Source organism: Amphibalanus amphitrite, unplaced genomic scaffold (assembly GCF_019059575.1).
Source record: "Amphibalanus amphitrite isolate SeventyFive unplaced genomic scaffold, NRLGWU_Aamphi_draft 000132F_arrow, whole genome shotgun sequence".
Taxonomy (NCBI): Eukaryota; Metazoa; Arthropoda; class Thecostraca; order Balanomorpha; family Balanidae; genus Amphibalanus; species Amphibalanus amphitrite.
Window position 1 is genome coordinate 905,638 of NW_024881627.1, and position 17,315 is coordinate 922,952.

Consider the following 17,315-nt stretch of genomic DNA (forward strand, 5'->3'; position numbering starts at 1 on the left):
GGGCGGCGGCGGAGTGGCGGGGCCGGCAGCGCGGAGTGGTGGTAGTGGCCGGTGTAGGCTGTAACGGTGGTGGGTGGGGCCGCGGCGGCGGCGGCTGCGCTGAGATGCAGACAGCGGAGGTGATGAGGTTTACCTGGGGCGATGCTAGGAACGGACAACGCTGCGCCTTTGGCCAGCTTCGTCTTTCAAACCGTAGCCAATGACGTTTATGTCTCAGCCGATTTGCCGGCTATTGTTGACGGCTGTCGGTGGCGCTGATCCGAGCCGGTGTATCTGCCCCGTGCTGACGGCTGCTGACGCCGGCAGCCGAGGGATGACGGGGCTGTTCTGCGCTGAAAGCTGCTGCAGGCTGCACGCCCTGGTCAGGTCGGACAGACGGCCCCTGTGGCTCGGGGGCAGCCCGGCGGCAGCAGCCGCGCAGCTGCCGCTGCTGCTGCCACTGCTGTGCCACGTCTTCGCTCTTCCTTGGCCACTGCTCAGAAATACAGTCAAACCAGCGGCTTGAACCATGTGCGATGTTAAGGACGGGCGGTCAGATGCAGCTCCCCTCTCCTTTCAGTCCATGGGCTCGTGATGACTGACGTTCTCCTTGGCTACTACATTCTAAGAAAATGTTGTTCATGCATAACACCATTTCACCGTTCGGCCATTGCTCCTCCTCAACATGCCCTACGATGTGTGTAAAATACTGGTTAGAACGCTTGCATCATCCTCCGTACCCTGGCCTCCCCATCAGGCTGCACCCTCCCTCCCTCCCTACTGGAGACTCGTTGACCGTTGTGGGGCCGGTTCAGGGAACGGTCTGCGGTACCGTGTGTAGAGGACCGACGGTTCACGTGTAGACCGCGCTTCTTCTCAGCGGTTAACTGGCTGCCATCAGCTCTGGGAACCTCCCAACAACCACTGCTCCCGCCGGGCGGTTATTTTTGTATCTGGTTACCACTACCGGCCCTGGGACAGTACGCCGACTTCCGTCAGTTTTTGTGGCTCTAGTTTTGCTCCGTTTCTGGGTGATTTCTGGAAGGCTGCAGGTTTTCCATGGGTCCCGGAAGACTGTGCTGGTTCTCGGTGGTTCCAGGGAAGCTGTGTTGGTCCTCTGTGGTTCTAGGAGGCATGAGTTAGATTCAGGCGCGCTTGGTTTCTCACGATAACTGTTCGCTCAGCTCCTGGTGACCCGTCAGTCGTCCTGTCTGGCCCATGTCGGCCCGTGTTGTCATGCAGAACCAGCTCGTTGGTTCCCCTTGGTTCCACGCGACTCACTGCAGAACCGGGCGGTTCCAGAGATCCCCAGATTACCTCACTGCAGGCCGGTCCCCCGGTGCAGGGAGGGGAGAAGGGATAAGGGGTGACTGTCCGCTGCCCGCTCAGTCACTTCCGGCCTGCACGCCAGGTGGCCGGTGCTGACGGCTGTTGGCTCCCCAGTTGAGCGATCTACGGCTGTTCCTTGCTGAACGGCAATACCTTCTGGACGGCACGTGGCAAGGGGGCAGACGAACTCCCCGCCTGTTAGTGGGGAGGGGCAGCGAGAGTGATATGATATGGTTGTAAGTCGCCTTCTCGCCTTGCTCACTTGCATGCAGTAGACATCATCTGGACCAACTTTACACCAGTGCGAGTCAGTGCCAATTCGGCTGTTTGCTCTTTGTTTGGTGTGCGTTGATATACGCTCTTTGTTGCTCCAGCTGTGCGTCTGTTGTCTGTTTGCTGCTCAGTTTCTTGTCGGTGTCTTTTAGGAGTCTGGAAGTGGTCCGAATGTGTTTCCTTTGTCTCAGTCTTCTACCTCTGTCCGTCTGACAGCTGCGGCCACCAGCTGACCCTCTGCAGACGTTTGTACTCCAACGGTCTCTGCTTCACCCTACCGTCCAACTTCCGGCGTCTGGAGACGGACCCTGGGGACCCTGCCCCCCGCCAAGGGGAGGGGAGGGGAGGGGTGAGCGGTCGGGTCGGCGTCCTACGCCCGGGGAATGACGAAACAGACGTCAGCGACCACCAGCTGTTCGGGCGCAGCCGGCCGCCATCGGAGGGGGGGGGGGGGCAACACCGACCGCTACCTAGTTGGGGGGGGGGGGGGGCACGACCACCGCGCCGGTCGTCACCTAGTGGGAGGGGATGGAGGGAGGGACAGACCGCCAGCGGTTGGCACCAGACCAGCGCGACGACAGACACCAACAGACGCTGACCGGAGAGAAGGCAGCGACACGAGAGGTCGGCGGCCTGGGGGGGGGGGGGGGAAGAGGCAGAAGAGAGCCCTCTTTGTGAGCTCGGGTCAGTCGACGTCTGGTTTTTCTTTTTACAAAGCTGGTTCTTAAATTCGAATCCTCATTGCTCAATATGTGCTTTGTCTGGTATCCATCCTCGTGATTCCGTGACTCTGTCTGACCGATTCGTGACTCCTCGTGACTCACTCACGGATCGCCTGCTTGCCGCCTGCCGGTGAGTCCGCCTGTCGCTCCATCGATGGCCGACTGATTCGTGCCTGGTGATCGCTGCCACGCTCCACACACTTCGTGACTCGTGACTCACGGTCACGGACCGTCAGCCCGTGACTCCGTGACGCGCCGTCACGGTCGGGTGGCTGCCCATCCCTGACCACCAGCCGCCACCGGCGCCCACCCACCCTGTCTGCCACCGGCGCCGCCATCTGTGAGCGGTTACCCTCAGGTGGTAGCACCGTCATCCTCCTTCCGTAGCTCACGCTGTGTGGCCTGGCTGAATGTAGTCACATCGGTCCTGAGACGCTTGTAAGGCAGTCGTAGACTGCTCGTATTTAGCTCTGCAATGGTCTTAGAGTTTAAACTGTAGGAGTGTGCTTCCCATAAAACAACGCTCGAAGTGTGCCTTGTATAAACCACTGTGCGCTGCGCTGCTGTAAGTGGTAATAAGTGAGGACCACATGTCCCGGTGGGCCGTTACGTTTCGGGTGTCCCGCAATGTGTCCTTCGTGTCGGCATGCGCCGCTATGCGCCTCAGCGGACCCCGTGTGGAGCGCCGGTCTTCAGCTGCCGTCCAGCCGCCGCGCTGCGCCACGGCTCCGAAAATAAACGAGTTTTTACTGGATAGGCCACTTTACGGGCAAGATTCCAGCGCGGGTTCTGCCAAAAACATCAACATTGTCACGGTCTAGCGTGCATGGCCCGGCTGGCAGCGGTGCCGGACGTTCCGGCTCGTGCTGAGGGTGGGGCGTGGTGGCCCGCATTGTTTGTTCTTCCGTCATCTCCGGCGAAATGTGGCGTGTCATATTGCAGCCTGTGCCAGAATGGTGTGTGTTCTGGCAGCAGTGGTGCGCTGTTATGGCGATGGAAACGTTGTTCTATATACCCTGATGGGAACAGATAATCACTGTTGAATTCAATCGTCCGAGTCCATAACATTCAAATTCAAGTCACCAATTCCATTCCTATCGCAAGACGTGTGATGTGCTTGCTTGTTATGAATGGCTGTCGTTATAAGTTCTGCGATGTGTTGGTTATGCCAACCATAGTAGTCATTCAGTGCCGATCATTCGGAACATCATTTCGGCACTCACTGCCAAGGGCATGCTTTCTCTCTCAGTTGTGTACTGTTTGCATGCTTTAGGGCGTTGTTTAGTCAATTTCCACAGTTCCGTTGGAATAGCACATGCAGATTAGACGGCTTGTTGACACTTTATTTTTCATCACCTTCATTCCGGCCCAAGTGACTGGCCCATTCGCTGTGACTCGGCGAACTCAAAACACCTCAATGGGGGCTGACGGCCGGAACACGCCGAAGCTGACCAAATAAACTCAGTCCGGGACTGATTAAATCAGCAGCCCGCCGCCCCGCGTCTGCAGGGACCGATTTGGAAGGCGGCGCTGCCATGTTCAATCCGGCTCTGGCGTGCTCTGCCAAAATGGTTCGGTCTGTTCCGCTTCCGCCAAATGGAGAGTTCTATGTGGCTGGAAGAGTCGTAACTTGTGCCTTCCCGCTGAAATCCTCAGGTCAAAGGAGGCTCATATTTTATCCCTCCGGCGAACATATTCTTTGAGTAGGCCCTTGTCGTTATGATAGCTCTGTGTGCTTACATGTTACGGGTTAGCTGCACTGATCACTGCCAGCCGCGCTGGGACGACGTTACTGCGTTATTTCCACCTCGCTTTTAGGCCGATGAAGTGCTGTCGCCGGAACCCCTCTCGTCCTCTCACCCTCTCGCCTGTCCTCTGTACACAGACGGGCGCGCTGTCCCATTTCCTGCCTAGTTCCGGTCAGCTTCCGGTCCGTCCCGGCGCTGACCCGTGACTGCTCCGCGAGGCTGACCCGAGGCTGACTGGTGGCCGATTTAAAGACTGGCAGACGGCCCTACCCACGCTGCAGTGGGTCGCCGTCTGTCGTTATGAGGAACGACCATGAACTTGGTCTGATGTGCTTCACTAGAGCACGGCACTGGAGACGCTGGAAGATGTGGTGGACTTCTGTACCGAGGGATAATAGTTGCTATTCCGTCAGACCAGAACAGTCAGTGGTTCTGCTCCAACAACCGGACCAGTCTCGCAGAGTTGGCTGGCCAGTGGCAGCGCAGAAAGTTTGCAGCGAGTTGGTTCGATTGTCATGTATTTTAGGTCTAACTGGATTATTACGTCCCAAATTGCAGGGCACTCGATTGTTGTGTCGTTAGTAACCATGGTAACCAACTGAATGGTTATGCATTAACCTCATCTGACAGGCCTAACTGATTCGTTTCGTGACGACATTGGCGTTCTTTTGTGCCTAGATGCTGTCCTGCTCCTATCCTGAGTCATGCTTTTATTGCCTCGCCAGACGCCATAGAATGGGGACAATGGCCACGTCAGACCTGATGTAAGTACGAACCTCATGGCTTATGTCCTTCGTGCACTGCGAAGGACACACAGTCGCTTTTGTTGCTTCTGCTTGTATCGATGATTGCATCTGATTTTATCAAGATCTTACCATATATCTGAGCCTTCCTTTTGACCATACTCCATATCTCAACCTCCCCGGCTGTGTTATGTATGCCTTGTGTTTAAAACTTTACCATGTGAGCCATGTGAACCTACGTTATGTGACCTCCGCTGTGTGACCCTGCTCTGCGTGTAACCCCGTCCTCGAGCTGACCCTACTGTCTCTGTGTTTCAGGTTCGCTGACGCGTGACCTGAGGACGTACCTCAACACGCGCTTCCAGAAGGGCTCCGTGGACCACGAGCTGCAGAACACCATCCGCGACAACCTCTACCTGCGGACGGTACCGGTCACCACGCGCGCACCCCGCCCTAACGAGGTTAGTACTCGCCGGAGGGGTCAGGCGGTGTGGTGGTCTCTAACTGGGCGAGATCGTGGACCTATTCAGTGGGTTATTATGTCAATGTTGACCAATCAACAAAGGTCAGTGCTGAGGTCGAACGAGGTCACTGTTCGATACACCCACACTCAGAGCTGAATTAACTCTTACTAAGAAGTTAAAGGGCAATGCACCCTCTATCAAACTATGCCATTGCTGTCATGCGTAGCCCAAACGTGAAGCCCCGAAACAAGGTCAAGCAGTATAATAGCTGTTATATCCGCTAGATCAGTGAGGTTAATGTTGCCAATCAAGGAGTGAATTTAGAACAGCACAAGTACTGTGGTAAGGATACTGGCTTATCGCCGGACATACTCAGATTAAATGTGCTGTACTTATAAGCCAAGTAATAGTGTAGTAACAGTACATCTACATACTACATACCTTTCTTATTTGTATTTATGTTGACCAAGGTTTATGCCTGTCTAACCCGTTTGTTTCACATCAGGCGCCCTGACCAACTGCTCCATGGGTGGAGCCATTTTATTTTGACACTCAACTGTAGCACCGCCAAATCTTTCATAATGCACCGCCCAGTAGAAGGCCAACCAACAAGACACAGGGAAGGGATGCCATTCAGGGAGCTGACCCCGGGAAAGGTCAGGGTGGAGCCTCCGCCCCAGATCGGTCGGTACCGTCAGCAGGATTTCTGCACCTTTCTTCCTCCATCTCTTCTCAAAGGAGCCGGGTGACGCGTGAAACACGATACGGGCGCCGTAATCCGACTGGCTCTATGTTTAGCCGACGGACGGACTGTGCGCAGGTCTTTGTCAGTGTCCTCGGCGAGTTCCTGTGCTGAATGGGGGAGACTGCGAGCGTGTGGTGGCCACAAAGGGATTCGCTGCACCTGTTGGAGAGTTAGACAGGCTCGGTAATCGGTATGGATGTAATTCGGTCCGGTCGGAGGCTGGTTGTCAGGGTTATCAGTGAGGAGCTCAACAGAGGAGCAATGGGGCTATAATTGATACTGGGGTGCTCAGATTGACAAAGCATCACGTCTGATCGGTATGATGCATGAGTTCCTCTCTGACGACGCTAAACCATCTGTCATGTGTATGTTTGCCACTGTGTGTGATTACCCATTGCAAAGTTGCAAACTGTGTACCTATTGTAAAAGCCCCTGCCACTCTACTCCCACTCCCAGCAATGTATCATGATGAATCTGTCGACCGACTGTACTGACTGTTGCTCCTTCCTCAGGTACCCGGCGTCGATTACACCTTCCTCTCGCTGTCCGAGTTTCGGGATTTGGAGCGGTCCGGCAATCTACTCGAGAGCGGTGTATACGAAGGTAATGACTGAACTGAATCAACGAGGAAAGGAACCAGTTATCCCGCTAACCAATTATCCCTCTCATGATTCGGGATTTAAGCTGTAACTAATGTAAAATCCATCAGGGCCTACGACGTCCATAATTGTGTGCATATATATCCAGTTTTTTTTTTAGAAAGCGTGGTTATGATTAAGACCGTAACAAGTTTGTTAATTCGTTTGTTGTATATTACCATAACCGGATCAGAGTGATGTAAGATAAGTCGGTGTATTAGTCTATCACCCATGTTCGCAGTGGTTTTACGCCGCCCCCGTCTGTGTTTGTTTGGCGCCCGACCCGTCCGCACCATCACTAATCCGAGACCATGAGCGCGACATAACGGTCCACACTAACACATCGCGCTCCTCTGTCGTCCAACAGACGCTACTAACACCATTAATCTCCGCTCATAAAGTAGCCGACGCTATCCGTGCATCTGCCGCGTGGTGCAGCCGTAATCTCGGCCCGCCTCTGTGAGGTTTCAGCGGGGACACGCGCCGTGCGCCCGTGGACGCACCGCTCACCGCTTCCGGCACTGGGCGGCTGTCACCGGCCCGGCGTTAGCATAACTGGTTTGGTGACCGGCTTCGGCGTCCCGACGGTGACTGGGCGGCCGTCCGGCGTCAGCAGCGGCGGACCACACCTTTGTTTTGGACTGGCGCTGGCTGGATGGACCCGAGGCCGTGACAGCGGACGGAGACGGTACTCGTGCGGTCGGAGGGTGCAGGGTGCCGTAAGACTTAAAGGAGACACTGGTAACGAAGGGGTGGCGCTGAAGAATGGCGCGACCACGGAACCGCCGCCGCCGGCACCGGCCATCTGTGAGCTCGAGAACTGAAAGGACCCGCCCCGGATGGAGTGGAAAGGTGGAGGAGGCTGTCTCCTGTGATACTGTTCAGGGTCCCCGCCGGGGCTGGACGCGGCAGGGCTCGGTGGTGCGGTGTGTCCCGGGACCTACTGCTCTTCCCCGGTCTGTGTTCGCCCGGACATCTCTGCGGAGGACGGAGCCGGCGCGCCGCACCACCAGCCACTGGGAGAGGGTGCGCGGCGCCCTCTGGGGACCGGCCGGTGACGCGGAGAGACGTCCCAGTGTCGGGTTCAGGGCCCGCGGCACGCTGCTCTGCCGCTGCCCGGCCTGTGAGGCCGGCAGACCGCTGCCTCTGGACCCCGCCAGTGCTGCCCAGTTCCTGGAGAACTCGCCACGACTCCCGAGAAGCAGCGCGGCAGCGGTAGCGGCTGCCGCGGCAGTGGCGGTGGCAGCGGGGTGGGGTGGCGACACAGCCACTCTGGGCAGGATGGAGTCTGCACCCGCGGGCAGACACCGACTGCAGGTATTCACCAGTGACAAACCGGCGCAGAAGCGGCGCAGGCGGAGTGGCAAGGTCCGCGCGGCGCCTCTTGAACTCACTGTCGCTGCCGGCGATTCTGGTGATGAGAAGCGGAAGAAGACTTCTGGACGAGGATGTTTTCGGACTGGGAAAGATGGCGAAGAGAAAGACGATGCGAAAAGTGGAAATGAGGGAACGCGCCCGAGCGAAGATCAAACAAAGATGGCTCAGAAGGGCAACCGCTGCTGTCACTGCAGCTCTCGGAACAAACCCAGCGCCTCTGCCAAGCCCCAGGAGCGTTACTGCGATCACCCGGAGTGTAACCGTCCTCAGAAGGTGCCGGTACGGGAACGGAGCGCCCCGCCCAGGTGGCCCGGTCGGGTGATCCACCCGGGCAGGGTGTACCACCGAGCTGCTGCCTCGGAGACACTCGTGAAGCAGCCCGCGGCGTCAGAGGTGTCCTCAGCGAGCTCTGCTGGCTCTGAGGGGTCGCGCCGCCCGCCGGCCGGCCGCTGCTGGTGTGCGAGGCGGGGCTCAGTGCCCTCCTCTCTGGACTCTGCGCCGTCTGAGCCGGGGGGAGAGGAGGTGGGATTCCTGCGGTCCACCCTGCTCAGTGGCACGCTGCGAGTGAAGAAAGGTGAGGTCGGCTTGTGGCAGCTTCTGTAGCTGAGCCAGCAGTACTATCGCCAGAAACACCGCCACTGGAGAGGGAAGGTTCAGAGACACAGCAGCGCGGGCAGAAGGAACTCCACTGCAGCAGACAGAAGTAGTAGCAGCAGCAGTAGCAGCATTTACAGCACCGTGCCAGTCGCCGCAGCCGCAGAGGTAGTTGCAGATACAGCCGTAGCAGCTCGCCAGAATTTGCAGCAATCGCTACCCTGTAGTAGCGCTAGATGCGAGTAGCGGGTGCCTTCAAGTTGCTATTCGTTTTGATGAATCGACTGAATGAGGGCGAATATCTGTTGAATCTGTACCGTATGACACATCAGTAAATCCGACTTAGAAATTTGCCAAGACGCTTATCCATCGTAATCTGTAAAAAGCTCTGGTTGAGATATTGTCGCATGTTCAAGGCTCATATGACAATGATCTCGTTTTAATGTCAATATTCGTTGTTTAGGATGTTTGCGGTTTCTGTGGTCAACGGACCACGCCGGTGATAGATGACACGTAGTCCGTGATTGATGCGTCCCATTCGCTAGCGTTATGGTCCGTACTGGTGCGACGCTGATATGAACTCTAATGGAATTAGGAGCATCTACGGTCCGTGTGTTGCACCCCAGCGGCATACATGCAGCTCAGGTGGAGCTGTGACCCAACCGAATAGGGCTGTGCTTATTTACCTCGGCCGGACTGCATTTCGATTCATTCCTTGCCAGTGCCCCTCACTCTTCTAGTTCTCTCCTTTTGCTTCTCGCTCCGATCGCAGCCTCAACCTTGCCTAATGTCTCGCTCTGTTTGTCAGACCGCCGTTCAGCGTCACCGGCCCCCTTTCGTTTGAGTGTTGCCGTTCCCGACCACCGCACTATGTAGTTAATGTGACTTGTGTGACTTGCGAACCTAGTGGGTTGCCTGCAATGACAAGTATTTCAAAGTGTCACCAAAAATCGCATCTTTTCAGTTGTCACGTCTGATTATATTCTGGTTAAAGTTCCCCAACCCCACGAACCGATAACAAGACTCGTATATGTTCCCATTGGCTTCCTGTTTTCTTATAGGACGTCAGTCACTTTCCCATGTAACTACTATGTCTCCCCACACATACTAGCCCTCTCCCTGTTCCCCAGTTAGCGTTTATGGCTCCAGCATCTGACACCCACCCCGATTTCCCCAGGTAACCACTATGGCACCCCGAAGCCGCCGGCCGAGCCGAGCGCCGGTCGCCAGCCGCTGAGCGGCGACATCATCCTCCCTGGCCGGCACCCCAACAGCGAGGGGAAGCGGCGCAGAAACCGATCCAACGTCGAGGCCATGGCTGCCAAGAGCGCCGACCCGGAGCCGCGCGGCTCGGACGGCCCGCCGCACCAGCACCACCAGCAGGGTAAGAGGACGGGAGGGGGAGAATGGTGGGGACGGAATAAGGGATAAGGCTAATTGTGTTTTGTGGGTACACTGTGCTGTAATCTGAGGGTCGTTGATGGCTTTATCCCGGTTGTGACTGTCGTGTCCTGGCTGTGACATTAGTGGCTCAAATTCTGGACGGACGTGTATTTGTGACTGATGCGGAGGAGAGCGCTGTGCGTTGAATCACTATCATGGTAACTCGAGAGGAACCTCCTGGACGAATGGTGACTGAGTACCTATCGTGAAGTGCATTTGTGCGAACTGACTGTGGATGAGAGGATAGTGCCATTCCCGTTTCCCGGTCGGCTGACTGAGTTCCTCTCTATTGCGTTGCTCCAGCGGCGAAGGTGTCCCTTCCACTCTATGAATAGCTGCATTTCTGGAGCGATTCGCGCCGACACGTGTTGTCCGATCTATTCCGGCGCTGGCGGCCGTCCGAGCTCCGTCGACACCAGCGGGCCCCTTTTCCCTGCTCTGGGGTATTTTGAACGGCCGAAACTGCCGGCGGCCATTGGGTGACTCTCGCCGGACCTTACCGTCGCCGCTGCAATGTTTATCGAGAGCATCTGGTTCGGCTATTACCAAAGACGCGCTGACGGGTAAATATTTACCGGGCCGGCCGGGACGCTCATCTGCGCGAAATGCGGATGTTTTGCGCTGTCGTTCTTTGTTTTGAAATGGAAATTTAAACATAGTTTTTGTACGGAGAATGAGTTGCGTGCTGCGAACACCGTCACATGTTTGGTCGTGTTGCGAAGTGATGACACATTTTCCGGTGCCGAAACCGTCGAGGGTAGCTTTTTATGGCGTGTCCCTGTTTGGGCCATCTCGAGTGATGTCTTCTCTGTTTATGTCCAATGCTGTCACTGCTCCATGCTGTGCCCGCTCTGTTTCGTTTCCAAGCCAATGCACTTTCCTGTCGTGATCGCTGACGAATGTTTGTAGCCAAATTAACGTCCCTCACTTATCGATACTGTCACTGTTCATTGTTTCAGCACTAACTGAGGGATTTTCGTGACTGCTGCTTATGTTCTGCAGACAGTCCGTGCAACAGTATCTGTTTGGGAAATGGGGACGTATCCTCCGACTTTGTCCTGCCAAACATGTTTTGTAGCTCAAGCTAATCAAACATGCTCAAATAGCTGCCTTTTACATTGGTGCGCCCGACGTCCCATGATTTCTGACCCAAACGGGCGAGCTGTCGAGTCCAGTGCTTCCTGTCCCGTGTCTAGGATGAATCAGCGCTTCTTGTTTGTCATCGGTAGCGCAGATATTGTTCCCCAAATAGGAGGCAAATGTGAGCTTTCGCTGTCTCCCCTACACGCGAACGGATGCGACATGACTTAGCCGATGTATGCGTGATCTAATGAACCTGTGGGAGACTGACGCTGGGCTGAGTTGACATCGAACCACAACCAGTGCTTTGCTTTCGTTGACACACCCCTCCCCCGACTTGTGCCGACCTATCGGGTACTTCCCTCAGCTCCGAAATACCGGTCCCATCAGAGCTGTACTGACCCCCTCTCCCTCTCCTTCAGCCCCGGAGTACCCGGCGGCGCCCCAGCGGCCGGACGGGCCCAGTATGAACAGAGCTGTACTGACCTCTCTCCCTCCCCCAGCCCCGGAGTAACCGGCGGCGCCCCAGAGGCCGGACGGGCCCAGTATGAACAGAGCTGTACTGACCTCTCTCCCTCCCCCAGCCCCGGAGTACCCGGCGCCGCCCCAGAGGCCGGACGGCCCCAGTATGAACAGAGCTGTACTGACCTCTCTCCCTCCCCCAGCCCCGGAGTACCCGGCGGCGCCCCAGCGGCCGGACGGGCCCAGTATGAACAGAGCTGTACTGACCTCTACCCCTCCCCCAGCCCCGGAGTAACCGGCGGCGCCCCAGAGGCCGGACGGCCCCAGTATGAACAGAGCTGTACTGACCTCTCTCCCTCCCCCAGCCCCGGAGTACCCGGCGGCGCCCCAGCGGCCGGACGGCCCCAGTATGAACAGAGCTGTACTGACCTCTCTCCCTCCCCCAGCCCCGGAGTACCCGGCGGCGCCCCAGCGGCCGGACGGGCCCAGTATGAACGGAGCTATACTGACCCCCTCCCCCTCCCCCAGCCCCGGAGTACCCGGCGGCGCCCCAGCGGCCGGACGGGCCCAGTATGAACAGAGCTGTACTGACCTCTACCCCTCTCCCCTAGCCCCGGAGTAACCGGCGGCGCCCCAGCGGCCGGACGGCCCCAGTATGAACAGAACTGTACTGACCCCCTCCCCCCTCCCCCAGCCCCGGAGTACCCGGCGGCGCCCCAGCGGCCGGACGGGCCCAGTATGAACGGAGCTATACTGACCTCTCCCCCTCGCCAGCCCCGGAGTACCCGGCGGCGCCCCAGAGGCCGGACGGGCCCAGTATGAACGGAGCTGTACTGACCTCCTCTCCCCCTCCCCCAGCCCCGGAGTACCCGGCGGCGCCCCAGAGGCCGGACGGCCCCAGTATGAACGGAGCTATACTGACCCCCTCCCCCTCCCCCAGCCCCGGAGTACCCGGCGGCGCCCCAGAGGCCGGACGGCCCCAGTATGAACAGAGCTGTACTGACCTCTCTCCCTCCCCCAGCCCCGGAGTACCCCGCGGCGCCCCAGCGGCCGGACGGACCCAGTATGAACGGAGCTGTACTTACCTCTACCCCTCTCCCCCAGCCCCGGAGTACCCGGCGGCGCCCCAGCGGCCGGACGGGCCCGGAGTGAACAGAGCTGTACTGACCTCTCCTCCCCGTCCCCCAGCACCGGAGTACCCGGCGGCGCCCCAGCGGCCGGACGGGCCCGGAGTGAACAGAGCTGTACTGACCTCTCCCCCTTCACCAGCACCGGAGTACCCGGCGGCGCCCCAGAGGCCGGACGGGCCCAGTATGAACGGCGGCGGCCCGTCGGAGTCGTCTCACCAGCCGACGTGGAACGGCGCCGGCGCCCCGACCGACCTCGGTCCGCTGCCCGAGAACTGGGAGCAGGCCTTCACCGAGTGCGGCGAGCCCTACTTCATCGAGTGAGTCCGGCTGATGGCTGAGAGCTGTCAGATCATGATGGTGGGGCAGCGTGGGACAGTGTAAATAAGCTATGAAAGACATCTGATGATCGCTGAGTAAGATATATATGTCGATTGCGTTGCCATGACTTTTTTATTCGGTGCTGCTATTCAGAAGAGGTCATATTTAACCAAGGGTAATGCGTCGTTAGGTTTCACCTTTGAGAAAACATTTATGGCCTGATGTTAGCAATGCCTGCCAGGCTATAGTCGGTTTCTGTACAGTCGTTAGTGAATGCTTAATGTATATTACTTATTTACCCCGGTATTCGCCTGGTGCGACATGGGGCAGGGCGTTGACATGTGGTGGTTACATTCCTTTTTCATTATTACACAAAATGCCGTAATTTGTATGGCAATACGTCATTACCAAATATGTACATGCCTCTAGCTTACGTTATGTGATTCAGAGCACTAGCGGTCGATTGAGTCAGTGCTCAGGTGTGTCTGATACCACCCCCACTCCACCAGGCATTACTGGCTATGAATCAAAGCGCGTGCCTTACTCGCTACTCGCCCCCTGACTGGCCTGACGGGCACCTGGAGCCGAGCCCCGCTAAATCCGGCGGGCTTTCCTCCTGACGGTTTTCCGGGCCGTGTGTCTCATGCTGATGAGTTGTTTCTGAGACCCGTTAGACTGCGCTCTGTCTGTCGGGAGCCAGGCGGAAGAGGCCCGTGCACTGTCCGTTGTGTGGTGTAGCGGGGGCTATAGTGGTTTCTGTTATGCAGACTGTTCCCCCGGCTATTCCTGTACCTTGTGCGAGACTATGTTGTCTGCCTTCGTGCTATCCTGATAAGCTAAGGTGCGTATCTCCACCTTGGATGTTCTTTGAATGTTGACTGATGAGGGCAGATTGAAATACTCACTGGAAAAGCTTATTCACGTTCCAGTGCCCAAATACTCTTCGGAATGATTGATGTACTCCCTGGTATAATGTTGCTGTTTGATGCAAACAAACATCTTAAAGAATGGGTTAGATACGCGAGGATGGAAGCATTTAGCGTGTAGGGTGAAGTCGTATAAGAGTACGCACTTAGTGGATTTCTTGCTCTCATTTGTTTAATATTTGAAGGAAAGAAATCGCAAATAGGGAATATTAAAGTTCATTGAATTAGCCATCAACCCATGGGGCAACGATCCTTCAGCGTAAATGGAAGTGGTCTAAAACTGACATTTTCTGAACCGTTGCACTTGCGTACTCTTACCATATGGGGTGTGTAAGAGTACGCACGCCAGGCGGGTGGAGTACGCAAGCATATGAACACACACCTATGCAGCTTGCACTGTCCAAATGCTTAACGTCAAACTCAGAAGGCATTTAAGTTAATTCTAGTATCCAAAAAGAAAAACATAAAATAAATCTTTCAAGTCTATAAATCAGGAAATAATCATGTCGTGTCTTTCTTTAAAAAAATGCACAATCAAAAAGGAGAATAACTCGTATTTGGAAGAATTTCGGGTACGCATCTGCATCACAGTGCTCCATTGATGATATACCTACAAAACAAACGTCATTGAGCGATAGATTAATAATTATATATTTTTGCATATTCGATGTAATGTATAATTCTGCGTACTCTTACCCTCCTGAACAGTGCGTCCTCTTACCGTACATGCAATTCGCGCACAAAACAACCCCGAAACGTTGTGCAAAACTTCGCAAACAGAATATTGCACTGTACAGTATTTCCCCAGATAACCTCACAAGTTTCCCACAACAATCACGGAAATGTACCTCATCTCAACTGCCAAGTATCAAAATTATTGTACCATATCATAATAATATCATAACGCTCGAAAATAATATTCATCGCCTTAAACTCAACAGCGTCGCCGCTCAACGCCCACGTTCCGTTGGTGACATGCACGCACTGGCGGCTTCATGTCACTTCATGAACTCGACAAACCCGCGTTGCTAAGCAACCGAAACAGATGATGCGTACTCTTATCGCCCGCGTACTCTTACCCGCCCTTACCCTACATACCACGATGTCCACTCAGCCAACCATCTCTAATCCCCCCCCCCTTCCCCCCAGTCACAGCAAAGACACCTCCCACTGGCTGGACCCGCGGCTAGCGGACCTCTAACTTCCCTCTCATCTCTCCACAGTCACAGCACGGGCACCTCCCACTGGCTGGACCCGCGGCTGGCGCTCGTCCAGAAGAAGTCCCTCGAGGACTGCGACGTCAACGAACTGCCGTACGGTTGGGAGCGAATCGACGACGCCACCTACGGCACCTACTACATCGACCACGTCAACCGACGCACTCAGTACGAGAACCCCGTGCACGAGGCCAAGCGGCTCCAGGAGCAGGGTGAGTTCGGCGGGGGTGAAGAGTCGACCAGTGACGTCACTGCGGTGTTCGCTGGTGGTGTGTCTGTTGCTTTTGTTGGCGTGCCGTGGTGTAGTTTGGAGTGGGGAGTGTGTCAGTTTGGTCGTCCCGGCGGTGGTTTCTCTGCTTTCTAGAAGATCGTTGGGTCGATTGGTACGTTCCTGAGGCATTTTGGGGCCTCCTAGCGGGTATTTTGGGAACGTTGATGTTGGCGTTGGGTTCTCTGCGGCGCCATCGTAAAGCGGGCCTCTGCCCTTGTTTGTATGCAGTGGTAGATTATTTAACGAGGAGAGCAGCACATTCATTAGGCTCCGGCGGATCCAGGGCTTAGGGCGAAATGTCACCATTAAAACCCGATCGTAACCTGGCGCATATAAAGTGCATGAAAAGAAACGATTGATTCTGGCTCTAAGCTTCAAAACTCTGGATCCACCGTTGCTATGATACAGCCTTTGAACCAAGTATTTACATATAGTACCCTGGCCTAATACCGGTTGCGACTCCCTGCGCCTGATAGATCACCGCCCCGTCGTTATTGCACTGTTTTGTTTGTTTGTTTGGTACTTATGAATGCTTAGTCACGCTTCCCCCCCCCCCTAGTTGTCTTGTCTCTCCCTGTGTCTCGCGCCTCACCCTTCCCCGGACCGGCCACCACAGGTGACCAGCACTCGGAGCCACCGCCACCCCCGAGTGAACCGCCCCAGTCGGTACCGCTGTCCCAGGGACCGACCTCGGACGGCCACCGGGACCTGGAGCCCCCGGCGGGCGCCCAGCCGCCGCCGGCCAGGGCCAACGGAAACAGTGAGTGGGGGGAACAGAGGGCAACAGCCGCCCCCGGCCAGGGCCAACGGAAACGGTGAGTAGGGGGAACAGAGGGTAGCAGGTACCTCGGCCAGAGCCAACGGAAATAGTGAGTATGGAACAGAGGGTAACAGCCGCCCCCGGCAAGGGCCAACGGAAACAGTGAGTGGGGGGACAGAGGGTAACAGCCACCCCGGCCAGGGCCAACGGAAACAGTGAGTAGGGGAACAGGGGATAACAGCTACCCCCGGCCAGGGCCAACGGCAACAGTGAGTGGGGGAACATCAGAAGGCGTCACAGCCCCTGAGGAACAGGGCCGACTGGTCAAGGTTGAGAAGAGACCAGTGTCGGTTTTGATTCCTAGTACGACTGTGTGGTGTGTTACCCGAACGTGAGCCGGAGGAATTCGGTGGCCGGCGCACCATTTGTTGGTTTGTATTACCGCCACAGGATGGCGCTGGTATCCAAATAGTGCCGCAGGCTGTTGCATTGACTGACGTTGGTTTTCATTTTAGCCATAACGCTCAACCCTGTATGTATAGGTCTATGCAGTAGCACTTCTGTAAGCATGCTTCCCCTGCAGAACAGAAAGGCCATGTTATCTGTGGGGTGGACCATCTATCTTGATCGTAGTGTCGACTATAATCTGACCGGTGACCGGTGACCGTTCACCCTCTCCCCCCTCAGGCGGTCGTCCATTCTTCACCCGTAACCCGGCCGAGCTGCGCGGCGCCATCTTGGAGACGACGCTCCAAAAGTCGCCGCGCGGCCTCGGCTTCACCATCGTCGGCGGCGACGACGGCGAGGAGGAGTTCCTGCAGATAAAGTCCGTGGTGCCCAACGGGCCGGCCTGGGTCAACGGTCGGCTGAGAACCGGTACGGACCGAGTGCGCGGAGAGCTGTCGATACTTTTCTGTCCCGCTGTTCATATTTACGAGTATGTCTCTTTGCCTTTGTTTACTTCTAATCGCTATGCAGTAATTAGTAGCATGACTTGCTTTCTGTGTCAGCCATTGGCTTAATTTGTGTTGGAAATGCCATGTCTCATAATCTGGCAGCGACCAACTATGTTTATACAAAATGTCGAGTACAGCTA

At 56.2% G+C, this 17,315-nt stretch overlaps 1 protein-coding gene across 3 annotated transcripts in view; it reads left to right on the forward strand.

Moving 5' to 3' along the window:
* The window catches only part of LOC122382037 (membrane-associated guanylate kinase, WW and PDZ domain-containing protein 1-like), a 53,030-nt gene that overhangs the window by 24,603 nt on the left and 11,112 nt on the right, over positions 1 to 17,315 (forward strand). For 2 of the 3 annotated variants that reach the window (XM_043366909.1, XM_043366910.1), the window contains 7 exons: positions 5,113 to 5,255; positions 6,516 to 6,606; positions 9,790 to 9,996; positions 12,867 to 13,044; positions 15,195 to 15,400; positions 16,076 to 16,219; positions 16,907 to 17,095. In XM_043366909.1, the coding sequence (XP_043222844.1) occupies positions 5,113 to 5,255; positions 6,516 to 6,606; positions 9,790 to 9,996; positions 12,867 to 13,044; positions 15,195 to 15,400; positions 16,076 to 16,219; positions 16,907 to 17,095 (1,158 nt within the window). Of the gene's footprint in view, positions 1 to 5,112; positions 5,256 to 6,515; positions 6,607 to 8,498; positions 8,593 to 9,789; positions 9,997 to 12,866; positions 13,045 to 15,194; positions 15,401 to 16,075; positions 16,220 to 16,906; positions 17,096 to 17,315 lie in introns of those variants that run through there. The other variant, XM_043366911.1, reaches the window with a different exon arrangement.